At 38.4% G+C, this 24,675-nt stretch overlaps 1 protein-coding gene across 8 annotated transcripts; it reads left to right on the forward strand.

Annotated features, from left to right (window-relative positions):
- The first annotated feature begins 2,783 nt into the window (after positions 1-2,783).
- LOC122809348 (zinc finger and BTB domain-containing protein 26-like) lies at positions 2,784-17,353 on the forward strand. 8 transcript variants are annotated; one of them, XM_044080770.1, is made up of 4 exons: positions 2,784-3,216; positions 5,165-5,253; positions 5,632-5,697; positions 15,866-17,353. In XM_044080770.1, exon 4 carries the CDS (start codon positions 15,876-15,878, stop codon positions 17,145-17,147), a length of 1,272 nt encoding a protein of 423 aa, XP_043936705.1. In that variant the 5' UTR covers positions 2,784-3,216; positions 5,165-5,253; positions 5,632-5,697; positions 15,866-15,875; the 3' UTR covers positions 17,148-17,353. The 8 variants fall into 8 exon arrangements, with proteins under 8 accessions (XP_043936705.1, XP_043936701.1, XP_043936702.1 ...); XM_044080766.1 differs by lacking the exon at positions 5,632-5,697 and having other exon boundaries at positions 2,785-3,216; positions 5,165-5,303; XM_044080767.1 differs by lacking the exon at positions 5,632-5,697 and having other exon boundaries at positions 2,785-3,216.
- The last annotated feature ends 7,322 nt before the right edge of the window (positions 17,354-24,675 follow it).

Genomic DNA, 24,675 nt, shown 5'->3' on the forward strand with positions numbered 1-24,675 from the left:
CCAACCCTACCGCTCTCATCACTGTCTAGCATTGAAAAACCTGCAATGGCCCAAATTTCACAACCAATTAATTCTGCCCCAACTGCACCTGACTCGTTCCATCCTATACGAATACTCATCTTGTCCTGCTCTCTCTAATGTCATCTCTTACTATGCCCCAAATCATATACTTAGAAGGTCTGACCAACATCTCCTTAAAATATATGAACCCAATAATAAAAACATAGGTAAACTCCTCTACAAGCACTCTGTGGCTATAGTGTGGAATAACCTACCTCTGTGCTTTCGAACTATCACTACCACTTCTTAGGTTCATAGGTAGGCACTAGGCTATCGGTCCAAGGGCCTAAGTAAGCCTAGCCAACAAGGTTCCCTGGCTTATGCTACCCAAGAAAGTTAATTTAATGTACCCCTGTCGAGCAGAGCCACAGAAGTGATCCCTGGGGTGTATGTCCTATTTCCCATCCACTCATCAAGATTTTTTTCATGAAGAGTGCTAATGAGGAACATAAATCCAGAAAAGGACATTTCAGTGTCGTGGAACATCTCTTAAAGACTACCCGCTAAATTCCTGGTCCTGCCTATGCCCAGACCCAACATGATTGATCCTCCACCACGACATTATCCTCCCCTGTCATTTTTATTTCCTCCTACAGTTTTATCCTTCATCTTACGCCTGACTATAGGCAATCAGGCAATCATTTGATATATATATTTTTAGCTCACATGATTAGCTCTGACAACCAACCTGGACCGTATCTATGCTAATGATTTGTATGATGCTTAAATGTTTCTATTTGTTCCCTTTGTTGTATTACTCTCTTCTACATGAATTAACACGAATGTATCTTATAGCATGAATATGTATAATTTGATGTCTACAGGAATGTATTTCTTGTTGGTTTTGGAACTAGAGCTTTTCTCCTCAGGTCTCTACTGAAAAAGGGTCTCTACCCAGTCGGACTAACCTAGTCAACAAATGTCAAATAAACAAATAAATAAATGTCATCAAGATTTTTTTCATGAAGAGTGCTAATGAGGAACATAAATCCAGAAAAGGACATTTCAGTGTCGTGGAACATCTCTTAAAGACTACCCGCTAAATTCCTGGTCCTGCCTATGCCCAGACCCAACATGATTGATCCTCCACCACGACATTATCCTCCCCTGTCATTTTTATTTCCTCCTACAGTTTTATCCTTCATCTTACGCCTGACTATAGGCAATCAGGCAATCATTTGATATATATATTTTTAGCTCACATGATTAGCTCTGACAACCAACCTGGACCGTATCTATGCTAATGATTTGTATGATGCTTAAATGTTTCTATTTGTTCCCTTTGTTGTATTACTCTCTTCTACATGAATTAACACGAATGTATCTTATAGCATGAATATGTATAATTTGATGTCTACAGGAATGTATTTCTTGTTGGTTTTGGAACTAGAGCTTTTCTCCTCAGGTCTCTACTGAAAAAGGGTCTCTACCCAGTCGGACTAACCTAGTCAACAAATGTCAAATAAACAAATAAATAAATGTCACCAATTTAGTCTTAAAACATTGATGCTCACAGCTCAAATGAATCAGGGACAAATCTCACTAAAATCACAGACAAATCCAGGAATAATCAGGGACTGATTTAAAATATTAGTACTATTAACTTAAAAATTGCTAAGATAAGAGAATGTGAATTAATATCCATTTTTTTAAATTTAAAGAATTATTGTTATTATTTATTAAGTGTAATTCACCACCTTTTCTTCAAAGTCACCAGTTTTAGATGGGATTAAGAGGGACAGAGCTGAAATCTGAGTCAAAATCAGGGGCTGTACTTCTCAAGTGTACCCCATTACCAGGAACATTACTCATTTGGGGTTGCTCACAGTTCCACATTGAAATGGTCTATTAAACATTTCAAACATTCCGTTTTGGGGATTTTTTCCCTCTGATAGCCATTGTAAATAATACCAAATCATATTAATTCATCAAAATAATTCATTATAAATGTAAAGTAGCACACTTTAACCTCTGAGCTTCTTAGTAGAATTTGTTAGTAAGTGCCTCACATTTTGTCCATTTTTTCCCACATTATGAGAAGTAGTGCTCCTCATTTTGGAGATGGAATGTTTGAGAAGTATGTTAGGGATGTGCCTGAAAATTAGAGACAGTCGAGATGCATGCTTCTTACAAGATGTGTGGGTTTGTATATTGGATGTATTCTTCTGATGAGACATTAAATAGAGACCCCCATCTGCTTGAGTTCACATACCTCACAACCGTCAGATGTTCACATAATATCCACATATTTGCCTCAAAATTTCGGTCTATTCCTCATAAAATTGTTTTTCTGACAAGTCACTGGAATGATCTGAAAAATGAAATTAGTAAATAATGTCATATATTTGAGTCTCAGACTTCATATCCTTTGGAAAATTCATTTTAATACATACCCTGCTATTCTAGCAAATGTTCTAAGTTTATAAGAGCAATATAAGATCTGTCCCTATTTCTGGCCCGTTGTACCCCCATTATGTCAGGCTTTGCTGAGATTTCCTGGCCTAAGAGGTTGAGAAATATGTATTGGTGGTAGCTCAGGCGGATGTAAAGTACCTCTTTGCACCTATTGAAACAACCACAAACGTCGGCTGTAGAAATATTTTGTCGATGATGCACATTGTAATAAAATAGTTTGAGAAGGCTTCCAGCCTCAAGAGGGCGATATTACAGATCCCATAACACACTGTGCACGAGAGACAAAAGTAACACATTTCCCCTTTAATAAGTCAGTGACGTGTTGTTATGATGCCATGTGTCTTTCCGCTATACTGAAGCGTAGTCCCTCTATAATATCGAGCGATGGGCACAGAATTGCTCTCTGATTTACATCTATAATAAGGAGGGGTTTCTACTCTTTACTGTCTGATTCTTTTGCTACGTATAGTTCTCTAACTGGCGTCTGTAGATTGTCGGAACAGCAAGAATAAGCGGAGGGATCCCGAGGGACCCGGCCGGAAATGGCAGTGTGTTGTTTAAGGAAGATGGCGCTGTTGTGGGGTCTGTAATGCCCCACCGTGTTCACCGATCCGTTTTTGTGCAGCGGGCCCCGTGTGGATGGGACAGTGACGTCAGCACGCCGCCCTAACGGAGCCGCCACGCCAGCTTGTATGGGCCCGGACTGGGTGGTGCTTGCAGAGAGGGTGGTTCTGCAGCCAGGTGAGGGACCGGGAGGATAGTGGGCATCTGGGGAGATGGGCATCCTAATAGGCAGGTGACGGGAGTAAATACAGATAAGTATTGTTATTTAAGGAGTACTGAAAAGTAACCCTGGAAAAGTATGACCCAGCATCCCACATAAAAAGTTAGTGAGTAAAATAGTAACAGTTGGCCAAGTGTTGATAGAGTGGATCAAGAAAAGCATTGCACACCTGGGGAGACAAGACAGCACAATTGCGCAAAGACTTGGTAGCAAAGCATAATAAGTAAATAAACGCAGCAGACTGTAGATGAGTACTTAAAACAGGGTGCAGTGTAACTGTGTGGATGCAACACTTAGGATGTGTAATTTAGAATGTTGTGCAATAGAGAAAGAACGAAGGTGTACAGTGGTAAGTGACTGAACACCTGTTTGTGGCAAGCAGAATTACGACATTTATGATAGTGTGTAAGTTACAAGTGTTTAATGTAGTGGCATGAATGTAGTACTGAACAGGAAAGTGGGGGTAATTCACTGGGCAAGACTAAATTTGAATGTTTTCAAGTAAGTGGAAAAGAAGTGTAGAGTGTTACAGGTACTTTATTTAAACAGGTATGCGTGTAAGTAGCAAAATTCTGGAAATATGGAGGAAAAGGAATAATGTAATGGGAGGGTGGGTAAGGCAGGATACAGTGTATTTAGTGGTGTAAGTAAGAAAAGAAATGCTAGAGCTGAAAATAATAGTCTAGCTGCAATGTAAGTTAAGAATAAAAGCTCAGGGTGGTGGGAGATCATTAGTAAAAGAGGAAGTCAGTAAACTAAGGCAGAGTAAAAAAAGTGTTAGTGTTGTTGATTGTCAGAAATATACATAATTAAGATTGCACTGTTTACGTTAAGACTCCTGAAGGATCAGTACGCAACTCAAATCCGTGTCCCAGACATGGGGGGAGAAAAAGGTGTCACATAATTGTGTTAGTAAACTGTTTTAGTAGTCCTCCTGCAGATTTAAGAATTGTAATATGTTTGGAGAATTACACCTTTTTATTATAATTAGTTATTGTTGTGTATAACTTTGTCATAGAGACAAATGGCTTGGTAGAGGGAAGTTTTTCAGGTTAGAAAGTGTGAAATATTAAGTTTGGAGATGTGCAGATGATTAAAGAGTCTGGATTGACTTGGCCATTAGAAATAAGGACCATGAAAGTTGTGAAACATTCAGAGGGCACGAAAAGGAAATGTATTACATGGATATTGGGTAGTCACTGGGTGAAGGCTTAGTGGATGAGAAACAGAGAGTGGCTGTTGAGGACCTAAAGTTAGGACATGGAGTGCAAGACTGGAGCAGCGATGAAAGGTGGACTGTTGAGGAAAGCCTGGTGATGAGTAAGAAGTGACATGGTACTAATTAGTAAAAAAGCTTGGGGAGCTAATCTGTGATGCTGCTTATTACTTTTCTTGTTCTTTGGGATACAGCTACCACCATGAAACAGTTTTGAACTTGTATGTATTTTGCATTATTGTGACTGCTACTCACAAATAGTTTTTAAGAAAAGGAAAATGCTATGTGTGTAAGCATCCATTTCCAAGGTTTAAGTAATTTTTATAATCACATACCTGCGTATATTTTTAGACTGTAGCTTCTACAGTTGACCCCTCTAGTCAGCAAAGCACAAAGCTTGCTATTAAAATAATGAAGCAAACTAAGTTGTAAACACTTTCTGTTGACTGTCAAAACTATTTTAATGTAACACTGATTTTTTTTTTTTAATTCTCATTCCAAACTGTCACTCTCCATCCAGAGACACACACACACACACACACACACACACACACACACACTCACAAAATCAATTAAAATTGTTAAGCTGTTAGGCAAAGGTCAGAAATGGAATATGCAGAATTGTTTTCAGGGTTATTAGTCATGTTCTTCTTACTAATGACGAGTTTTCCATCTCCTTTTGTCTGCAGGCAGCGTTTGATTTAGGATTCTGTAGTGAACTCGTATTGACCACCACTACTAGATGGAAGGCAGAGAAACAGTTTCCTTGCAAACTCAGGTGATCGTGTGCATGTGGGATAGAACTTGGTTTGCTTCGTTATTTTAATAGTAAGCATTATGCTTTGCCTGACTAGAGGTGTATTTTGGCAGTTAATATGTGTTTGAGCTATATTCTAAAGATTTACATTAGTATGCGACTGAAGAAATCACTAAACCATACAGTGTTCTTAGGTTAAACCCTGGAAATTAATACTTAATACACCTAGCATGTTCATTTTTTAAAAAATGAATATATTTTACTGTTTAGGCAGTTATTCAGAAAACATAATGAGAAATCTCTGCAGGTTAATCGTGGTTTGTTTATGCTGAATATAAAGCAGGCATTCCTTAAATATGAAATATTTTCATTTATTTATTGTTTGTTTTTGTTTGCCAGGTTGACTGAGGTAATGCCATTTTTAGCAAAGGCCTGAAGAGAACAGCTCCTCAATTACAGTACACAGTATGGTTATATTGCAGTTTCTTCCTGCAAGTCTCTCATTGTTTATCTAGTGCTTACTTACCATGTTTCATTAAACCAATCTACCTCTGTATCCACAGTATATTTTGCATTCCCTACTCAATTCACCATGAACTTGTAAAACACTTTTCATTTTCCTCCTGAACTTGTGGCATCAGCATTTCATTATCATTTGTCAGTAAGCAAAATTTAATTGTTTTGAACTTTTTGCAGCACAGTTGTTAGCATTACATGTCCTTTCTGCACACCTTTTTGTGCGCTAGTTAGACAAATGACTACTTTTTCCACAAACGAAACAGTCATTGGTTGATTCCAATAAAAGACTTATCTTTTTCTGTTATATTTGACAAGTGACTTATTTTTGTGCTCTAACCAGTAAATAAACCCAAGTTTTCCATCCTCCAAATGCGGTAATGAAAAAGACTGATGCTAGAAGCCTGCATGATGGTACATTGTCTTTCAATAAACATAATTGTCTTCTTTCCCGTTAGTTTCATCTGCCCTACACAGGATGTTTATATTTTGTTTTAACTGTAAATTAAAGTCGCTTAAAATAAAATCTTTTTTTAAAAACATTTTTTTCTATTAAAATATAAATAAGAAGCCAGTTCTTTGGTTTCAAATATTACGTCAAAAAAGATTCACTGACTGTATGAATAATCAGGTGGATACTTTGAACAACACAACCTAGTGGCTTTACCAGAAAATCCAAAACCACATACCTATCTAGTTTAATCAGTCTTGGCCTTTATGCAACAACACTTGCCTTGACAAAAACAATGTTTTTTTGTTGAAGTTTTTGGCTACTACTTCATAACTGTGTGATGGCTGTTTACTTTGTGATTCTTCTCATCTCTTACACACATTACTGCATTTCTTTGATGGTAAAGCAACAACTTCAGTTATCTTATGGCACCCTTGGCTGTCTCATTCTAGCACCTCCATGTTCAACTGCAACTGCTCATCTGGGAATCATTGCTGCATTATATTGCCATATGATACAGTGCTGGCATTGTTCGCTTCTGTCTAAGTCCACAGTCTGCTTCTGAACAACCTCCATTTGCACATCAGCTTCTATCTTCGTGCCACATTTTTTCTATATCACCATCTTAGTGTTTAGTTCAGTTCATTTCCTTAATTTCCACTAACAAGTAACACTTTACAGCATCCCCTGTGAAGGAGTAGGGGAATTTCCATGATGGCTATGCCAGGTTTCCCCTAATCAGTATGAGTATCACCTCAGAGATACCCTGAAAATGGGATATGGGCCTAGTCAGACTAATCCAGTCGCAAACATTTAAAAAAATCAGCAATAGCAGAATGTAGTAAAGTGGGTTTAGTTTCAAGTTTTAGCAGATTTGAAAGCAAGTTGTATATGTGTTATTTACTGTAAAATACAGTAGTTGTTACAAATTGGAGAAAGTTTAACTTCCATTTTTTTTGGGGGGTGCCCTCTAATATAATTATACACACACGTGTGTGTGTGTGTGTGTGTGTGTGTGTGTGTGTGTATATTTTTTATATATATATATATATATATATATATATATATACACACACACACACACACACGTATGTGCATACACTCACACACACACACGTATGTGCGGACGGACACGCACTTTCCTTTTGCTTAAGTATTCCAGCATGAAGACTGCAAGCCTCCATGCTGTTTGCTTTTCACATGTATGTGGATTGGAGCACTACCAGTAAATTTCAGCAACACCTAATTTACATTAAACTTGGTCAGTAGAGACATTTTTCAAATTACCAAACAGAACAGTCAACTGCACATTAAAGCTTCCAGTACTGATTATAAAACAGAGCATCAGTTTATCAGTGTTAGCCATTGTTAACTGAAATTAATTCTCCCCCTGTGAAAAAAAATACCTGACACTAGCAGATAATTGTGACATTGCTTAGTTAATATTTATGGTGAATCCACTGCTATACTTCATATTCATTTGGCTTCCTGCAGTTAAAAATTAGGTGATTTCATTCCTTTAGTAACACTGTGATTTTAAGAAATTTGTAAATGGCAGAGAGGAAAGATGAAAAACTAATGAAGTAATGGCTGCTCAGATAATATTCTTTGTTTTAAATGCGTAGACTATAACGTACTCAGCATAAGGTGGAATTTTGTAAGATCTGAGTGACATGTTTATATTGGATCTATTGAATAAGGTAAACATACGAATGTCAGTAAAATTTTCTTATGTTTATGATTTACTATACTTTTATGCAATGCAGTTGGTATTACACTCAATGAAGTCAGAAATCATCATAAGAATGAAGTCGGAAATTTTACAATGAAATGTATGGTTGAGTTAATTAAGTGTTTAAACAGGGTGAATGAATCACTCAATTGGATGAGGTATAAAAGGGGTGTTGTTTAAAAGTGTATTCCAGGAGAAGGCGAAGGCCGAGGTACCAGAATTAAAAAGATTCATCAAACAGTTTACTGTTCATGTTGTGTTCCAGTATTTGTGTATTCAAAGTTACCATTTTGGAGAGTTGGAGGTGTTTGTTTTTGTGACATGTTAAAGGGACAAGGAATGGTTACTTTGCAAGAACAGGACAGTGACCTAGCTTGCAAAGTTTGAAAACAAGTGTTGCGAGAAATGCGTATCATTGTTATGAGAAGCCTTTGACAGAGTATTGCACTTATGTTCATATCTTATTGATGAAGAGAAAAATGTGTACACTTGGTTAAAAACAACATGAGTAGTGTGAGTGCTGGTGTTTGCTGTGACAATTGAAAGTGGATAGTTCAGTGTAATCTTGAGTGCTGGTATTTGCTGTGGTAACAAAAGTACATATTTCAAAGTAAGAAAGACAATTCCACATCAGTTAATTGTCAGCAAATTCCTTGTCAACAGCTGATCAAAAATAAGGTGATCGACTCATTTTTGACATGGATATTTTCTTCATTAATAGGTTCATAGGTTGGTATTAGGCTATCGGCCCTAAGGCCTATGCAAGCCTAGCCATAACAATTCCCTGGAATTTTTTTCCCACAATATTTACTTCTCTGGGCCCCTGTCTAGTAGGGCGACTGACGTGATCCCCGGGGTGAATTTCCTATCTCCCGTCCAATCATCAAGGTTCCTTTTGAAGAGGGCCAATGAGGTGCTCTGCTTGACATGTATGGGCAGTCCATTCCAGAGTATGGGGAGTCTCTGGGTCAGAAACGTATCCCTCCAGCATGTTTTGTTCATTGTGATAAGGTTTAGATCCATGGAGCGTGTGGCTCTGAGGGATTGGGATTTCTTTAAGTGGAGCATGTCCAACAGCTCAGGGTTTGACATGGCCTTGTATGTTAAGCAGAGATTGTCTCTGAGTAGACGATATGCCACAGAGTATCGCTGGAGTTTTTTTAGACGGTCAGCATATGGCATCTGCTTTAGGCATGTGATTCTTTTAGTGAGGTGTTTCTGTGGCCTTTCCAGCTGTTGCGGATGTCTTGTGAGGTACATACCAAATGGGGCATTATACTCTATAATGCGTCTAATGAGGGATGAGTACAGTGGGACAATGACTTCATTTTTTCTGGATGAAAAGCCCTTAGTGATGAGGTGTGCCACGTAGAAGGATTTCCTGACGGTTGTGGCGATGTGGTTATCGAAAGTGAGACCACTGTCCACTTGTGTCCCTAAGTCTCTCATCACACTTTCGATGTTTAGTGTCTTGCCACCAATGTGGTAGTTCATGGGTACATGTTTTTTTCCAAAGGGGATTACTATACATTTCTTGGCATTAAGCTTGAGCCCATGGCTCTGGCACCAGGCATCTGTTTCTGTAAGGCCCTTTTGTAGAATATCCACATCATTTGGGGATTCAATAGTGGCTCCCAGTTTGCAGTTATCTGCAAACTTTGTTAGCCAGCGTCCCTTAGTGTTGGCCTGTACTTCAGAGAAGTAGATGCCAAACAAGAGTGGTCCCAGGACTGAACCCTGGAGGTACTCCACTTGTCACTTGTCTGGAGCTGGATTTGGAGTTGGCTACTTTTACAGTCTGGGTTCTGTCAGTAAGCCAGTTGGCAACCCAGCGAGTGACATAGGGATTAGTTTATCTATGATTCCAGAGTGAGGGATGGTGTCGAAGGCCTTGGCGAGGTCCAGATAGGCTGTGTGTGGACCTCCTTACCCTCATCCACAGCTCTGGAGACCGATTCAAAGAAGTCAATCAGATTCAGGAGACAAGATCGGCCCTTCACAAACCCAAACTGGGTGGGGTCCAGTGTCTGGAGGTTGCCAGTGTCTTTGTTTATAAGTTCCATGATAATGCATTTCATCCCCTTGCAGATCAGGCTTGTCAGACTGATGGGACGGTAGTTCCCGGGATCCAAGGTGGATCCTCCCTTATGGAGCAGGATAACTGTAGCTGTGTGCCACTCAAGTGGGCACGAAGCCTGAGGTGAGGCTCTGATTAAACATGACACTTTGGTGGGGTGGCTTTCCTCTTTTAACTTATCACAGCCTTAATCCTTACAATCTGTACTTCTTCCTTTAAGGTACTCATTCAAACAATTGTAGCATTTTTAAACTTGTGCATTCAAAATTTGGAGTATGTTTTTCTTTTGTTTTCATACTTCATATTATTTATGTGTAAGTAACATATTTATTTTTGTATTTTTTCAAACAGATACTGAAATTGGTGTGTTGTGATCACTACTGTACTCTGGTTAATAAATTCAGATAAAATAAACTTTAATATTTTTTTTTTTTTTTTTTTTTACCTTTTTAGCCCCTCCATGGCTATCATTTTTATACTGTTAAAAACAAAGGCATCACCGAATTAAGATGCTGCTTTTCCTGTTTTACATCATGTGGCCATATAAACCTGATGCAAGATAGAATTTTATTAGAAATGCTATGGAAATCTTTTCATTATATCTGAACTTATTGAAAAAATAGGCACTTGTAGTACTCCTAGTATATAAAAGAATGTATTCTTTTGAATGCTATCCTTAACATGTTTTGGGTTATTGCAAATAAGTACTGCAGTCTGCCTCTTGTCTGCTTATCTTTGATTCCAATCTCTTATTCACCTTGAAAGACACAGATCTAAAAGTTTATGAAAGCCATATTTTTTGTTTAACTGGATATTTAAACCAATCTGATTCAAATTGCCAATATATATATATATATATATATATATATATATATATATATATATATATATATATATATATATATATTTATATGCAAGTCAGAGCTAGTCCGTATAAAATAAGTTGTTAGTAAGGCTCTTACAAAGTTTGATGATCCTGTTTTTGCATATATGCATATGCCTGCATAGGGATTATTTCTGTCGGGTTGCAGTTCCATTTTTCTTCTTGTTCTAATTTTGCTTATTTTTGCATTATATAGCGATAGTTTGATAGAAGTATATTGAAAGCCTTAACAGATTTTTCACCAGGCAGGGGCACCAGAGTCATTTGATATTCCTAAAAAATAAATTAAATAAATAAAATCCCATTATGTAGAGAATGTCCTTCTTCATCTTCTAAATCACTCCAAAGCACTGAGAAACCTCTTCCTCCTCCACTGTGCTAGCAACAGCCAGTGGTATAAAACTGCTGTGAACAGTGGAAACACCATGTTTAGATTTTGACCGATCAGTCCTTCCAGGTATATTAAGACTGATATCTGGCTACATAGCTGAGAGAGTTGGAGCCCTCTCTGTGATCCAGGCAACCAAGGTTTGGTTAGTGGTCCTGGTACTGGGAGTGCCAGGCAGGGAAGGGATGGCGTGAAGAGGCATGTCCTGTTCACCTCTTGTAGAAGTTGCGTACTCACTGGTACACAGATTTGGTGTGATTTCTCTGTTGGAACCCAGAGAAACCATAGTCGAGCTTTATAGAAGGGGTAGGGCAGCTGGACAGGAGCACCCCTTGCAGAAGAGAGGGGAACATCCCTACTGGTCAGCCCATTGCATGCCCATCCCCCAGTGTATTACTGAGTGCTTGCAGGGGATAGGGACATAAAACGGAAAACCTGGAACCATATTTGATGGCTGTCTAAATGATGATCCCTCCCAGCTGAACCTCTCCCTGGTGATGGGGAACAGATGGACCAATTGGACAATAGGGCAGCTGATGATTGATAGACAGTTGCAGAAACAAAAATAAATTTAAGACTGTGAGTGCATTTTTATTAAATGTGTTTGTGCTGTCTTGGCATGTTTTGGCAAGAAATTCAGTTTTGAACTGTACATAGTCTTTGCATTGCTTATAAATTAAACCCACCATGACTTTGTTACTAAAATTTCTTAACACTAGTTTATATGGCTCATTATGCATTCATGTTTACTGAATATATTTTGCACTGCAGTATGAATTGAAAGTCTGATATATTTTTAAGAGCTGTGACCTTCTGGCACCTTATATCATCATTTATGATGCCCACAGTCCATGTGGCATCCTGTACATTTCCAAATACACCATCATTTAAATTCTTTGCAGGTGTAGCTTCCCTTAAGTGACAACCAGACTTTCAACTTCCATGTCCTGTGAGGAACAGTTGCATTAGTGAAGACTAGACTGGTTGAATTTTGCAGTACCTGAAACATTCAGACATTGGGCTGTTTTAGTTGCCTTAATGTAGAATGTACTTAACAAAAACACTTGTCACCCAGGAAATAAGCTGAATGGCATTTATTAAAGCACGTATAAAAATAATTTGATTAAGCATTGTCATCTCCATTAGGCTGTTTTAGTTGCCTTAATGTAGAATGTACTTAACAAAAACACTTGTGTCACCCAGGAAATAAGCTGAATGGCATTTATTAAAGCACGTATAAAAATAATTTGATTAAGCATTGTCATCTCTCATGAGACCTCCAGGCACTATTTTTTGTGAAGTTAAGTGTGCATTTTAAAAACTTTCTAAAAGTGGACATTGTGGCTGTTGACACAGATTTGGATATTGTAACAAAGCCTGAAGATAACTAGACCATATTAAGGTGGAGTGTGGTTTTCTTTCACCACATACATTTAAGTGTATTTCAGCATATATGTTTAAGAAAACACTAGTGGTTGATGTCCAGAGCGTAGGAATGAGTTAACTGTAAGAACTTGGTCGTGTTGATCAATACCAAGTTTTAATTCTGGTTGCTTTTGCAACTGGGTGTTTGTGTCAGTTACATATTTGAGGTTATACTTTCATATCTTAAAATGTGAAAAGGATTAGGAGTTCATGATCTGTCTGGCTTTACTTAGACTGTTTCTGTTTTTAAGTCAGCCCATTTGTGCACTGTAAAATCAGTATTTTAGAATAAAACCATTTCAAACATCTCCGATAGTCTAACCTGTCAGTTCAACTCACATTTCATCAACTCCGTAACATCTCTCTTACAAAATAACCCCAATGTACCACTGTCCATCCCAAATCCCTCCAATTCCCCCAGCTCTTTCTCCTTATTACCAATCCAGATTAGGTACATTAAAATACTTCTTACAAAACTTAAGCCCTCTTCCCCTGCTACCGACCTTCTCTCAAATAAATTCTTAAAGGTAGCTGCTCCTATCTCCATTCTTATTAATCGTTCTATCGTAGAAATGTATGCCCCTACCATCTGGAAAATCTCGCATATCATACCACTCCACAAAGGTGGCTCATCCAGTGAGCTGTCTAACTACCGCCTCATCACTCTCCTTTCACCCCTAGCAAAAATTTTGGAAAAATGCATCCATGTCAGCTCATTGATTGCCTACTTGCTAACAACATGCTATCCAACTCTCAGCATGGATTCTGACCCAAACACAGCACCACCACTGCTCTGATCAGCTTCACCAACACAGTAAACCTCCATAAAAACAAAGGCCTCTTAGTCTCCTCAGTCTTTCTAGACATGTCAAAAGCATTTGACACTGTCCGCCATCAAAAACTCCTTAACAAACTCTGCTTTTACAACTTAAGACCTTCACCCCTACACTGGTTTCAGAGTTCCCTCTCCAATAGGCAACAAGCCACCAAATGGAAAAAACACCCTCTCACCTTTTCAACCTATCTCTGTAGGAGTTCCACAAGGCTCCATTTTAGGATCCCTACTTTTCACCATTTTTACTAATGACCTCCACTCTGCCACTAAGTGTGCCACCTTAGTCCAGTATGCAGATGATGCCACCCTCATCTGCTCTGCTTCCACCATCCCTGAACTTCAGCACAAAACACAAAAATCCCTACTAGACATAAAAACCTACCTACCTGAAAACAAACTCGTCCTCAGCCCAAATAAAACAAAGCTCATGGTCTTCACCAAAAACAGGTCCACTAACAGTAACCTTCCACTCTCCATTTATTCCTCTAACCAAACTGTAATCGAACCCATAGAACAGACCAAACTGCTTGGTGTCATAATCGACAATCAACTAAAACTTGACAAACACACAGCAATGACTATAAAAAAAAAATTCATATAAAATTAGGTCAACTCTATAGAGTTAAACCCTATCTTACCAAGACCTCGAGACAAACAACTGCCAGGTCATTTTTTCTCTCCACCCTCCTCTACTCCTCACAAATCTTCACTAATTACGCATGACTGATCTAAATCTCCTTGAGTCATGCTATAATAAAATAGCCAAATTTGCAGCCAACATTCCCTGTAGTAATCGCCACTGCCTAGCTCTAAAAAAAACTCAGCTGGATGGAGTTATCTAATGTACTTCAATTCAAACAATTCACCATTGCCCGTACTATTCTTTATTTGCCCATACTATTCTAACCAAACCAGATAACTGCCCTGACCTAAAAGACCTAGTTCAAGCTAAAAATAACATCAGAGACCTTCAATCCTCTGACAAACTGTTACCAAATCTCTAAACCATTTTGGAGACACTGTACTCCAGCAAAATATCCAAGTCTTGGAATGTATTATCTCAGCACATCCTTAATCTAAATATGACCTCCAAATTCTGTCCTTGCTCCAACCCTGACTAGGGTTCTGTATTATTTTTCTTGCCTCAGATTCCGGGTCCACCATTTCTACATGCCTACTAGTTCAGTCTATCAGAATTATTTATACTCTAATCTAATTCTACTGTAAAATTGTGTCTAACTGCATTCAGTTTCTGTATATTTACTGCACTTTTGTAATTCCTGTTCCCAACTAGTTGTTTGTGTGACTTCTGTCTAATTTTTGCTATTTGCTTTTAAGTTTTTGTTTTTAATTGTTCTGTATAAATGTAAAGCCGTTTGCTGTTTCTTGGAGCTTTTCTCCCCGGGTCTTCGCTGAAAATGGGCTTCCAGCCCAGCCAGGCACTTGCCCGGTAATTAAATGTAAAATAAATAAAAAGTCCCCTCCCTTTTACAATGTATATTTAGTGTTGCCTGTTCATACTGATGTGAATGTTACATAGTACAGTTGGTTTAAGAGTTTGACTGGCTCTTAGTGGTGTATTAATCTGTAGTTATGTTTTGTCCCGACTGTGGGACAGTTTTCCAGAACTGTAATTGCTGGAGTGACAACTGATATTTGGTATTCTCAACTGTGTATGTTTGCTCTTTGACTGGTTGAGCCTTTCATGGAAAATTCAAGCTTGTAGTAACCTAAGATAAGATCAGTATGCATTCAGATCCTTGAAGATGAAAACTAGACATAATCTGTTTAGCTGTTGCAAAGGTTTTTGTTTCCTTTCAACAGAAAGTTTCTTATTTTTCTCTAGTTATGGTACTGAATATAGAGCAAAATTCATAGCAACATGTCTATTGATAGATGGTATTTCAGCATATTTAGAGTGAAAGGTGTAAAGAGCAGAAGAGCTTTTACATAGATGGAAATCCCTTTACCTTCATGTAAATGAGTTGTCCCCACTGCCCTTTATGTAACAATCCCAGGTATCACTGTCAGTTGAGATTAAATGCAGAAACCCTTTAGAATGTTTTATGTTTTTCATTTGACAATGGCTTTTGCACTAGCTGTTTTAGGTCCCCATTGCAAGATGTTTTCCTTTCACTACTAGTATGTTTGACAATTTAGCTTAATTTTTATATTCTTCTTTCTAGTTTCTTCTTTACTGAAGTTGTACTTAATAGCACATACAGTAGATTATTTGTTATGTTGTTCTTTCAATTTGCTTTTTACTAAAGTTGTACTTAACAGCACATATAATGGATTAATATCTGTATATTGTCTTTAATCATAGGTCTGGGAAAATGGCTCCAATTTCAGAAAACCTGAAGTTTAAGTTTATGAACTATGGGGACTCTGTGCTGCAGAAAATGAACATGTTAAGGGAGCAGAATAAGTTCTGTGATGTCACCATTCATCTCAACAATATAAAATTTCATGGCCACAAAGTAGTCTTTGCTGCCTGTTCCCCATTTCTGAGAGACCAGTTCCTCTTGAATGATTCCCGGGAAGTAGAAGTGTCTATCCTGCAAAGCTCTGAAGTTGGACAGCAGTTGCTGCTGTCATGCTACACTGGTGTTCTTGAGTTTCCAGTCAATGAACTTGTCAATTACCTGACAGCTGCCAGCTTCTTGCAAATGGGTCATGTAGTAGAGCAGTGTGCAGAGGCTGTATCCCAGTACTTTGTTCCCAAATTGGATGAAGGTGAAAAGGAGCAGCATGTGGAGCAGAACAGTGTGCCTGAAGAAAAGCAAGAGGCCAACCATCAGAAAGAAAAGATGTTACAGCCCATCCATGAAACTGTTGAGTTAAAGGCAGATGAAGACCATGCTTCCAAAACCTCTAAATGCAAAGAGAGCTCAGGGAACAAAAAGATGCGAGCAGTGAAAGTTGAATCGTATGATGATGATCTTTTCAGAGTAAGAAATCCTTCTCCTGAAATTTCTCTTTCTCTTATCAACTCTGCTGTGGAAATTACAAAGAGTTACCTTCAGGCTTATTCTGAGGACAGTGCCACAGAGTCCGAGGTCCTGAATGGAGATAGTTATATGCTAGCAGCCAATGAGATACAGTTTCAGGGTGTGGACCCTACCAGTGATTTTGCTTCTTTGGAGGGCTGTCCTTTGACTGCCCATCGCAATGCCAGTGAAGCAAGGACAGCTAATACTGGATTACAGGATGGCATTCTCGAGAAGCCTTATAGTTGCCCTAAATGTGAAAAGGCCTTTCAGCACCTTGGAAACTTTATAAGTCATGTAAAAGAACACAAACTGTTTTTGTGTCTTCGCTGTGGGAAAACATTTTCACAGAAAAGTAATTTGACTAGACACATACGAGTGCATACTGGCTTCAAGCCTTATCAATGTGCAGTGTGCAAGAGGTCATTTACTCAAAAGGCCACCCTTCAAGACCACATGAACCTTCACAGTGGCATTAAACCACATAAGTGCAACTACTGTGAGATGCATTTTGCTCATAGACCTGGGTTACGCCGTCACCTAAAAGAGGTGCACAAAAAAAGCAGTACTGAGAACAATAATGAGGAAATTGAAGAGATCACAGTTGACTTTGATTAAAAAAGATAACAGTATTAGATCAGGATTTTTTAAATTTTTCTAGGCAAAAATGTGTTTTTTGTACAGTGTTTGGTATTAGATGTGGTTTGTCTGTCGGCTGTTTCTCATTTGATTAGATCTTTAGGAATAAGGGACTGTCATCACCTTTCCTCTCATAGTCTGGCCAGTTTGTGCTATTTTTAATAAAACGAAAAATTTGGATGTCATTCTTCACATTAGCTTTTCCTGTACTCCCATATTGATTGCTTGCAGGTACATCTGAAAGGAGAGTTGTTTTTGTTAAAAAGTGTCATGTCTCAGTTTCATTGGTGAAACTCTGTACTTGTTTCTCATTGTATCCTTTTTGTAAGCATCTTATGTTCTGCCATAGACGTGTCGAAGACCAGCAGTTGATGAATGATAAGTTCTTGTTAGATTGGGTGTTACATCTTCAGGCACCTTCCCACTCATGTATGTGGATTGATTTTATTTTCCTAAAATACAGTGAAATTAGCTTTCATTTCTATTTGCTGTTCCTTTACTGGACAGGATGCATGTAACTTATGTGTATACTCCGCTGAGATAACTGTAGGCATTTTATTGTGCTGTATGACAGCTTGCCATAGTTAGCCTCTTTGATAACTCAGGATAAGTAGTTGATGAATTCATCGGAGAGAGTAGCAGTAAAGTTGCTCTGATACCCCTGTTTATTTTTAACAATATACAATAAGACACAAGAAGTTTCATTTTAAAAACTGTATCTTGAAAATGTTCTACTGAGTCAAGTGCCATGGCTGTATTAGTTTGGATGTAGCAATACAGTGAGTGCCATGGTTGTATTAGTTTGGATGTAGCAATACAGTGATGAAAGTCCTAAGTATGGCTGCTTAGTTTCAGTATAAAAAAAAATCCAGGCAGTTGCATGTACTAGTCTAAAGCAAAACGCCAACTAGATAGACTTGTACGGATGACTACTGAGCAGGCAAGAAATGTGGAGTAGTCATATTAAATGATGTCAGCATAGCTTGGCAGAGTGACTAGACTGTTTATATGAGGGTGAAGAGATGAAATACTGGTGCCTATAGATATGTTTTGCCAGATTGAAGAGGAAAGTGCACCTCTTGGAAGCATACCGACTTCCAGTATGCATGCAGATTACTGATTCTAAAACTGGAAAACACATCTTCAGAAAGATGTAGGCATAGTAAAAGGGGCATAGAGGAGATAAAATGCTTCAGGATCCGAGCTAGAAATGATGCAGTAGTTAACCAAACCTTGTTGTGTAGGGCTGTAGTACTCTGAAACAGAACTGTTTTGACAGTGACAGGACTATGTTGAAAGGTAGGGTATGGTAAAACAAATGGCGATATTAAAAAGCATTTATTTATTTTTGTTGACTGGTTTGTCCCCACTAGCCTAGTGCATTCTTGGGGGATACAGCTGAGGCATCGGGTGTAAAAATGGAGAGATTCTGAGGATCCTAAAAAGTACAAGATAAGCAGAGGGGAATTCTTGAAAGAGGGTAAGGGTGTAGCTTTAGCTTTTTATAAAGAAGTGGTGCAAGTGGTATCATTCAAAAAAATGTTTTGATTGGCTGTTTTTTTTTTTTTTTTGTATGAACCATCTTTCTGTAATTGTGCATAGCAATGTAACAGTGCCTTGGTTTGGTCACTGATTGTTTGTACTCACTCACATAAGGGACTTGGTGCAAAGAAAAAAAAAATGCCCAGATTTCTGACACTGTGCACAATATAAGGGACTTGTAATGCATTCGTTTGTCCTAATGCTGCACTCTTTAAGTGCAGCATTAAGGCAAAAGAATGTATCAACACTACATAGGTTCATAGGTAGGTACGAGGCTATTGGCCCTAGGGCCTGTATAAGCCTAGCCAAAAAGGTACCCTGGCTTTCGCCACGCAAGACAATTATTTTCCTGTGCTCCTGCCGAGCAGAGCCACAGAGGTGATCCCCGGGGTGAATTTCCTATTTCCCATCCAATCATCAAGATTTTTCTTGAAGAGTGCTAATGGGAAGCTTTGTTTGATATAGTTAGGTAATTTGTTCTAGAGTATGGGAAGTCTGGGACAGGACTCTATCCCTCCAGCAAGGTTTAGGTTCCTAGGGTGTGTAGCTCGGAGAGATTGGGATTTCTTTAAGTGGAGCATGTCCAACAGCTCTGGGTTTGACATAGCTTTGTATGTTAGGCAGAGATCGCCTCTGAGTAGGCGATATGTGACTGAGTAAAGCTAGAGTTTTTTGAGATGGTCTGCGTAGGGCATCTGTTTGAGGCCGGTAATCCTCTTTGTGAGAGGTATTTCTGCGGCCTTTCCAGTTGTAGATGTATTGTGAGGCACATACCAAAAGGGGCATTGTACTCTATAATGTGTCTAATGAGTGACGGGTAGAGGAGAACAATTACCTCTTTTTTCCTGGATGAGAAACCTTTTGTGATGAGGTGTGCCACGTAGAAGGATTTTCTGACTACTGTGGTGATGTGATTATCAAAGGAAGAGACTACTGTCTACCTGTGTCCCAAGGTCTCTTATCACACTTTCGGTGTTAAGTAGACTACCGCCTGCGTGGCAGCTCATGGGTACAGAGTTTTTACCAAAGGGGATGACCGTGCACTTTTTGGCATTGAGCTTGAGGCCATGGCTTTGACACCAGGCATCTGTCTCAGTGAGGCCCTTTTGTAGGATGTCCACATCGTTAGGAGTTTCAATTACGGCTTCTAGTTTGCAGTCATCTGCAAACTTCATTAGCCAAAGACCTTCTGTGTTAGCCTGTACTTCAGAAAAGTAGATACCAAACAGGAGAGGACCCAGGACTGAACTCTGTGGTACTCCACTTGTCACTGGTCTGAAGTCAGATTTGGAGTCTGCTACTTTCATAGTGTGGGTTCTGTCAGTGAGCCAGTTGGCAACCCATCTTGTGACATAGGGATTAGTGAGTTTTATCTATAATTCCAGAGTGGGGGATGGTGTCAAAAGCCTTGGCAAGATCTAGATAGGCTGTGTGAATGACCTTACCATCATCTACGGCTTTGGTGACTGCTTCAAAGAAGTCAATCAAGTTTGGGAGACATGATCTGCGTTTTACAAACCCGAACTGGGTGGGGTCCAGCGTTTGGAGATTACTAATGTCTTTTTTTATAAGTTCCATAATGATGCGTTCCATGGCCTTGCAGACCAGGCTCATTAGGCTAAATGGGCGGTAGTTTCCCGGGTCTGTGGTGGCTCCCCCTTTGTGGAGTGGGATAACAGTCACTGTGCGCCATTCAGTGGGCACAAAGCCTGAAGTGAGGCTATGATTGAACATGGTGCTTAGGTGTGGTGCCAGTTCATTCTGTAGTTCATGTAGAACTCCGCCTGGCATGTTGTCAGGTCACATGGATGTTGTGTTCTTGACTTTGGAGAGTGTGGTTTTTACCTGTGCATCCCTGATTACAGGAACTTTGCATTTTTCCGGTGTAGAGATGGGCCCTTTAGGGGGTGGGGGTGGGGTAAAGTTAGCACTGAACCTATCTGCCAGGATGTTGGCAATATCAGTTGGTTCTGTAATTTTCGTGCCATTGTGCTGTACCTCAGAGCAGATCTGGGTGTTGCCATTGAGATTCTTTTGTTTGCTATAGAATGCTTTGTGGTTGTCCTTAGAATCAGTGGTGATTTTGTTTTTGTAACTAGCTTTGGCGGATTTTTTGAGGGATTTCAGCTTCTTACTGAGGCTGACCAGGGAGCTCCTCCACTCATGGGATTTTACCCTCTCTTGCAACAGTTTCTTTCTTCTGTTGTAGAGTTTGTTTATGGCAGGGGACCACCAGATTGGCTTTTTTTTTTTTTTTTTTTGAGGATAGCATCTTGGCTCTGTTAGAGCACGATCCATGCAGTCGTGTAAGTGCTTATAGAGTGCATTTGTGTAGGACTCAGCAGTCGTAACTGTATTGTCCATCTGCATGCGTGTCATGAAGTTTTCCACTTCTGCCTTAAGAAGCATGAAGATGGCTTTGGAGAAATTTTTTACGGTGGTTTCCTTATTGGGGGGGGGTGTTGGATGTGGATATCTAGGGTGATTAGCTTATGGTTGGATCTGACCAACGAGGAGCTGACCTCAGGTGTGGAACACCAGTTGCTCATGTTGGTAATGACTAGATCTAGGATATTGTTGCCCCTGGTGGAGTTGTGGATAAGTTGATCTAGGGCATTGGAATTTATGAATTCCAGAAAGCATTGAGCGAAGGAGTTTGTACATGAGTAGTTTTCCCAGTTAATGGTGGGGTAGTTGAAATCACCCATTATTAGGGTGTTTGGGTGAACCCTAATATTTTCCAGTATATCAAGAAAAGAGGAGTGGGAATCCTGGGGCATGGTGGGGGATCTGTAGCAAGCTACAATTTGGATTACAGTTTTGCCCAGAGTTGGTTGCACTTGGATAATCTCGGATGCATTATGCTGAGCAACTATCCTGGAGGTATGGATATCCTTAATGAATATGGACACATCTCCGCCTTTAGTGTTCTGGTCCAGGTTAGGTGCCTGAAAGGTGTGGTATGAATTATAGCCTGGTAATGCAGGGGTGCTCTCTGGAGCCTTGAACCAGGTCTCAGTCACTGCACAGATATCGATGTTCTCCATTTTAATGAGTGCCTCGAGTGAGTGCATTTTCAGGTTTAGACTTCTAGCATTGAGTAGCATTGCCCTCAGGTTTTGCTTGCCTGTACCCATTACGATGGTGAATCTGTCATTTGAACCTTGCCTAATTTTAATCAAATCTTTAGTATAAAAGCAGTACGGGCAGAATTTTGGAACAACTCTTTAAGAAGCCTTTGGTTGTTTTGGCGAAAGCGCTTAGTTGTTCGATCAGCAAATAAACGGTTGACTTTACCGGTTTCGGTATGTGTGTTTATTTCTAGTTTATTTCTATCTGCCAGGATGTTGGCAATATCAGTTGGTTCTGTATATTTAGTATTGTAATAAATAAAACCAAACCAATCCAACGAATAAAATATAAAAAGTCCTGGACACCACGTAGGTATAAAAATATTTTATAGTTTCCACAAAACACAAAGAATGAGCGCTTTCGTCTAATGACTAGACTTCATCAGATAAAAGCACTGGTACAAATTGCAACTTATATACATAAAATCTCATTAAGTTAATTACACTCAATTAATATTTAAAGAAACATATTTAAAAACCTGATACTACCCTATGTGAATAAAGCATGTGTTACTAAAAAGAACTTGGTCATATTTTTCTTATATGCATTTCTACACAATGTAGTATCTTGTACAATAACAAAGTAACAAAATAATTAATATTTTAATCAAATCTATTTTATATATAAAAATATATTTACAGGTGTGTATGTATATACATTGTTTAAACATTTTCAGCTTTTTTGTACAGTACAGGTTTAATACTGATATAATCATTTAAACCAGGTGGGGTGTTTGATTTACACCTAAGCTGCCATAACAATTCCTTGTGTAGCAAAACATTTTTTATGTCACCCCCTCCCTTAGGAAAATCCCTTTGAACTAAATCAATAATACCGAATTTAAATCTTGTGAATGTAGAAGGGCAAGTTACACTGTGTTTGTACAAAGCACTAGTTTCTTTGTGGGTCCTGATGTCGTATAGGTGTTCATAAATACGGTCCTTAAATGCCCTTTCAGTTTTACCTTTGTAGTATGCACTACAAGAAGTGCATAAAGCCATGTAAACCAACATTTTAGACCTACAATTACCTTTAATAAATCTCACCACATTTTGCAAACTATTGTTTAGTGTAACACTTGCCTCACTAAATATGTATGCACAAACACTACATGCTCCACAAGAAATAGTAGCCTTATACTGAATAAATTCCTTGTTTCCTTTTTCAAAAGTCCTCTTAAAATTAATTCCCACCTTGTATGTAAAAATAGGTTGCTCCCCCACTAACTGATGTATCCCCTTATCAATTTTCATTAAATTCCAATTATTTTTGATAATATCTAAAAATGACTCTGAAAACGTATTGTACTGAATAATACATGCTGCATTATATTTGTTCCTTTCCAACTTAACTGCTTGAGAGATCTGAAGTGGTTGCCCTAATAAGGCTTTATATTTAATACCCCATTTTTTTATAACTTTAGAATCTCAGTAACCATTTCTAAAGGATATTCTCTCTCAATAAAACATTTACCCAGGAAGGTCATTTCCCGTTCTAAATCACAAAAATCAGAAGTCATCCTGGCTATCCTGACTGCTTGACCTTTAATCAAGCTTTTCTTTTGTGCTAACGGGTGATGACTACTATAGTGCAAAAAACTGTTGCACCAAGTGGGCTTCCTATAAATGTTTGATTTAAAACCTGTAGAGGTCTTTGAAATAGTAACATCTAAATAATTAATGCTGTATTCGTGGTATGAGTGTGTAAAAGAGAAAAAATGTGTACATGAGTTTATATATTCCATAAAAAGATTTAGTTCTTGCTTAGATCCATCCCATAACACAAAAATGTCATCCAGAAATCTCAAATACAGTTTGATGTGGCTGTAAAAAACGGAGGGAAAGACATACTTGTTTTCCCATTCTAATAATACAATATTAGCGTAAGTGGGAGCACAGGTGGCTCCCATAGCAATACCGCTAATCTGTTGATAAAACTCTCCTTGGAAATGAATGTAGTTTGAATCCAATATTATCTCTACAAGTTCTAACACCAAAAGAATACTGTCCCTAGATAAGGTGGAATGTTTAAAAATACAATCACTAAAGTATTCAAATCCTTCTCTTCTAGGAATACAAGTAAACAGGTCCTTCACGTCAATAGTAAGAAAGATACAATCCGTACTCCACAGATCTTGGGTCATTTTACTCAAAAATTCCCATGAATCTTTGATGAAATGGGGAGTTTGATTAATAATCTCAATATGTTTATCTACATATACAGCCAACGGATGTGTTTTAGAATTCCTTGCAGATACTATCGGTCTAAAAGGGGGTGCTTGTAAAGATTTATGCACCTTAGGTACTCCAAAAATGTTAGGAATGTTTGGATGCAGTTGTTTTAAGAAATTGTATGTCTTGGAATCTATTCTATTTTCTAGTTGGTATTCTTCAAGTAGTGAATCTATTCTGCTGTAAGTTATGTGTATCTGGTTAATGGAGACAGGGGTATATATAACACTATCTAATAAAATATTAGTGATAACGTTATTAATAATCTTCTACGTTCTAAATAATAACCCCTCCTCCTTTGTCAGGTTTCATAATTCGCAGAGTAGATTGTGTCTGCAGTTGGTATAACAAACTATTTTCTTCCTTAGTTAAATTAGAATGTACTCTCTGCCATCCGTTTTTAACATAATTTGCATATATTTACTCAGTAGCAACATACACACCTGTAAATATATTTTTATATATAAAATAGATTATTTGATTAAAATATTAATTATTTTGTTACTTTGTTATTGTACAAGATACTACATTGTGTAGAAATGCATATAAGAAAAATATGACCAAGTTCTTTTTAGTAACACATGCTTTATTCACATAGGGTA

Source organism: Protopterus annectens, chromosome 8.part0 (genome assembly GCF_019279795.1).
Source record: "Protopterus annectens isolate FY-2018-M chromosome 8.part0, PAN1.0, whole genome shotgun sequence".
NCBI lineage: Eukaryota > Metazoa > Chordata > Ceratodontiformes > Protopteridae > Protopterus > Protopterus annectens.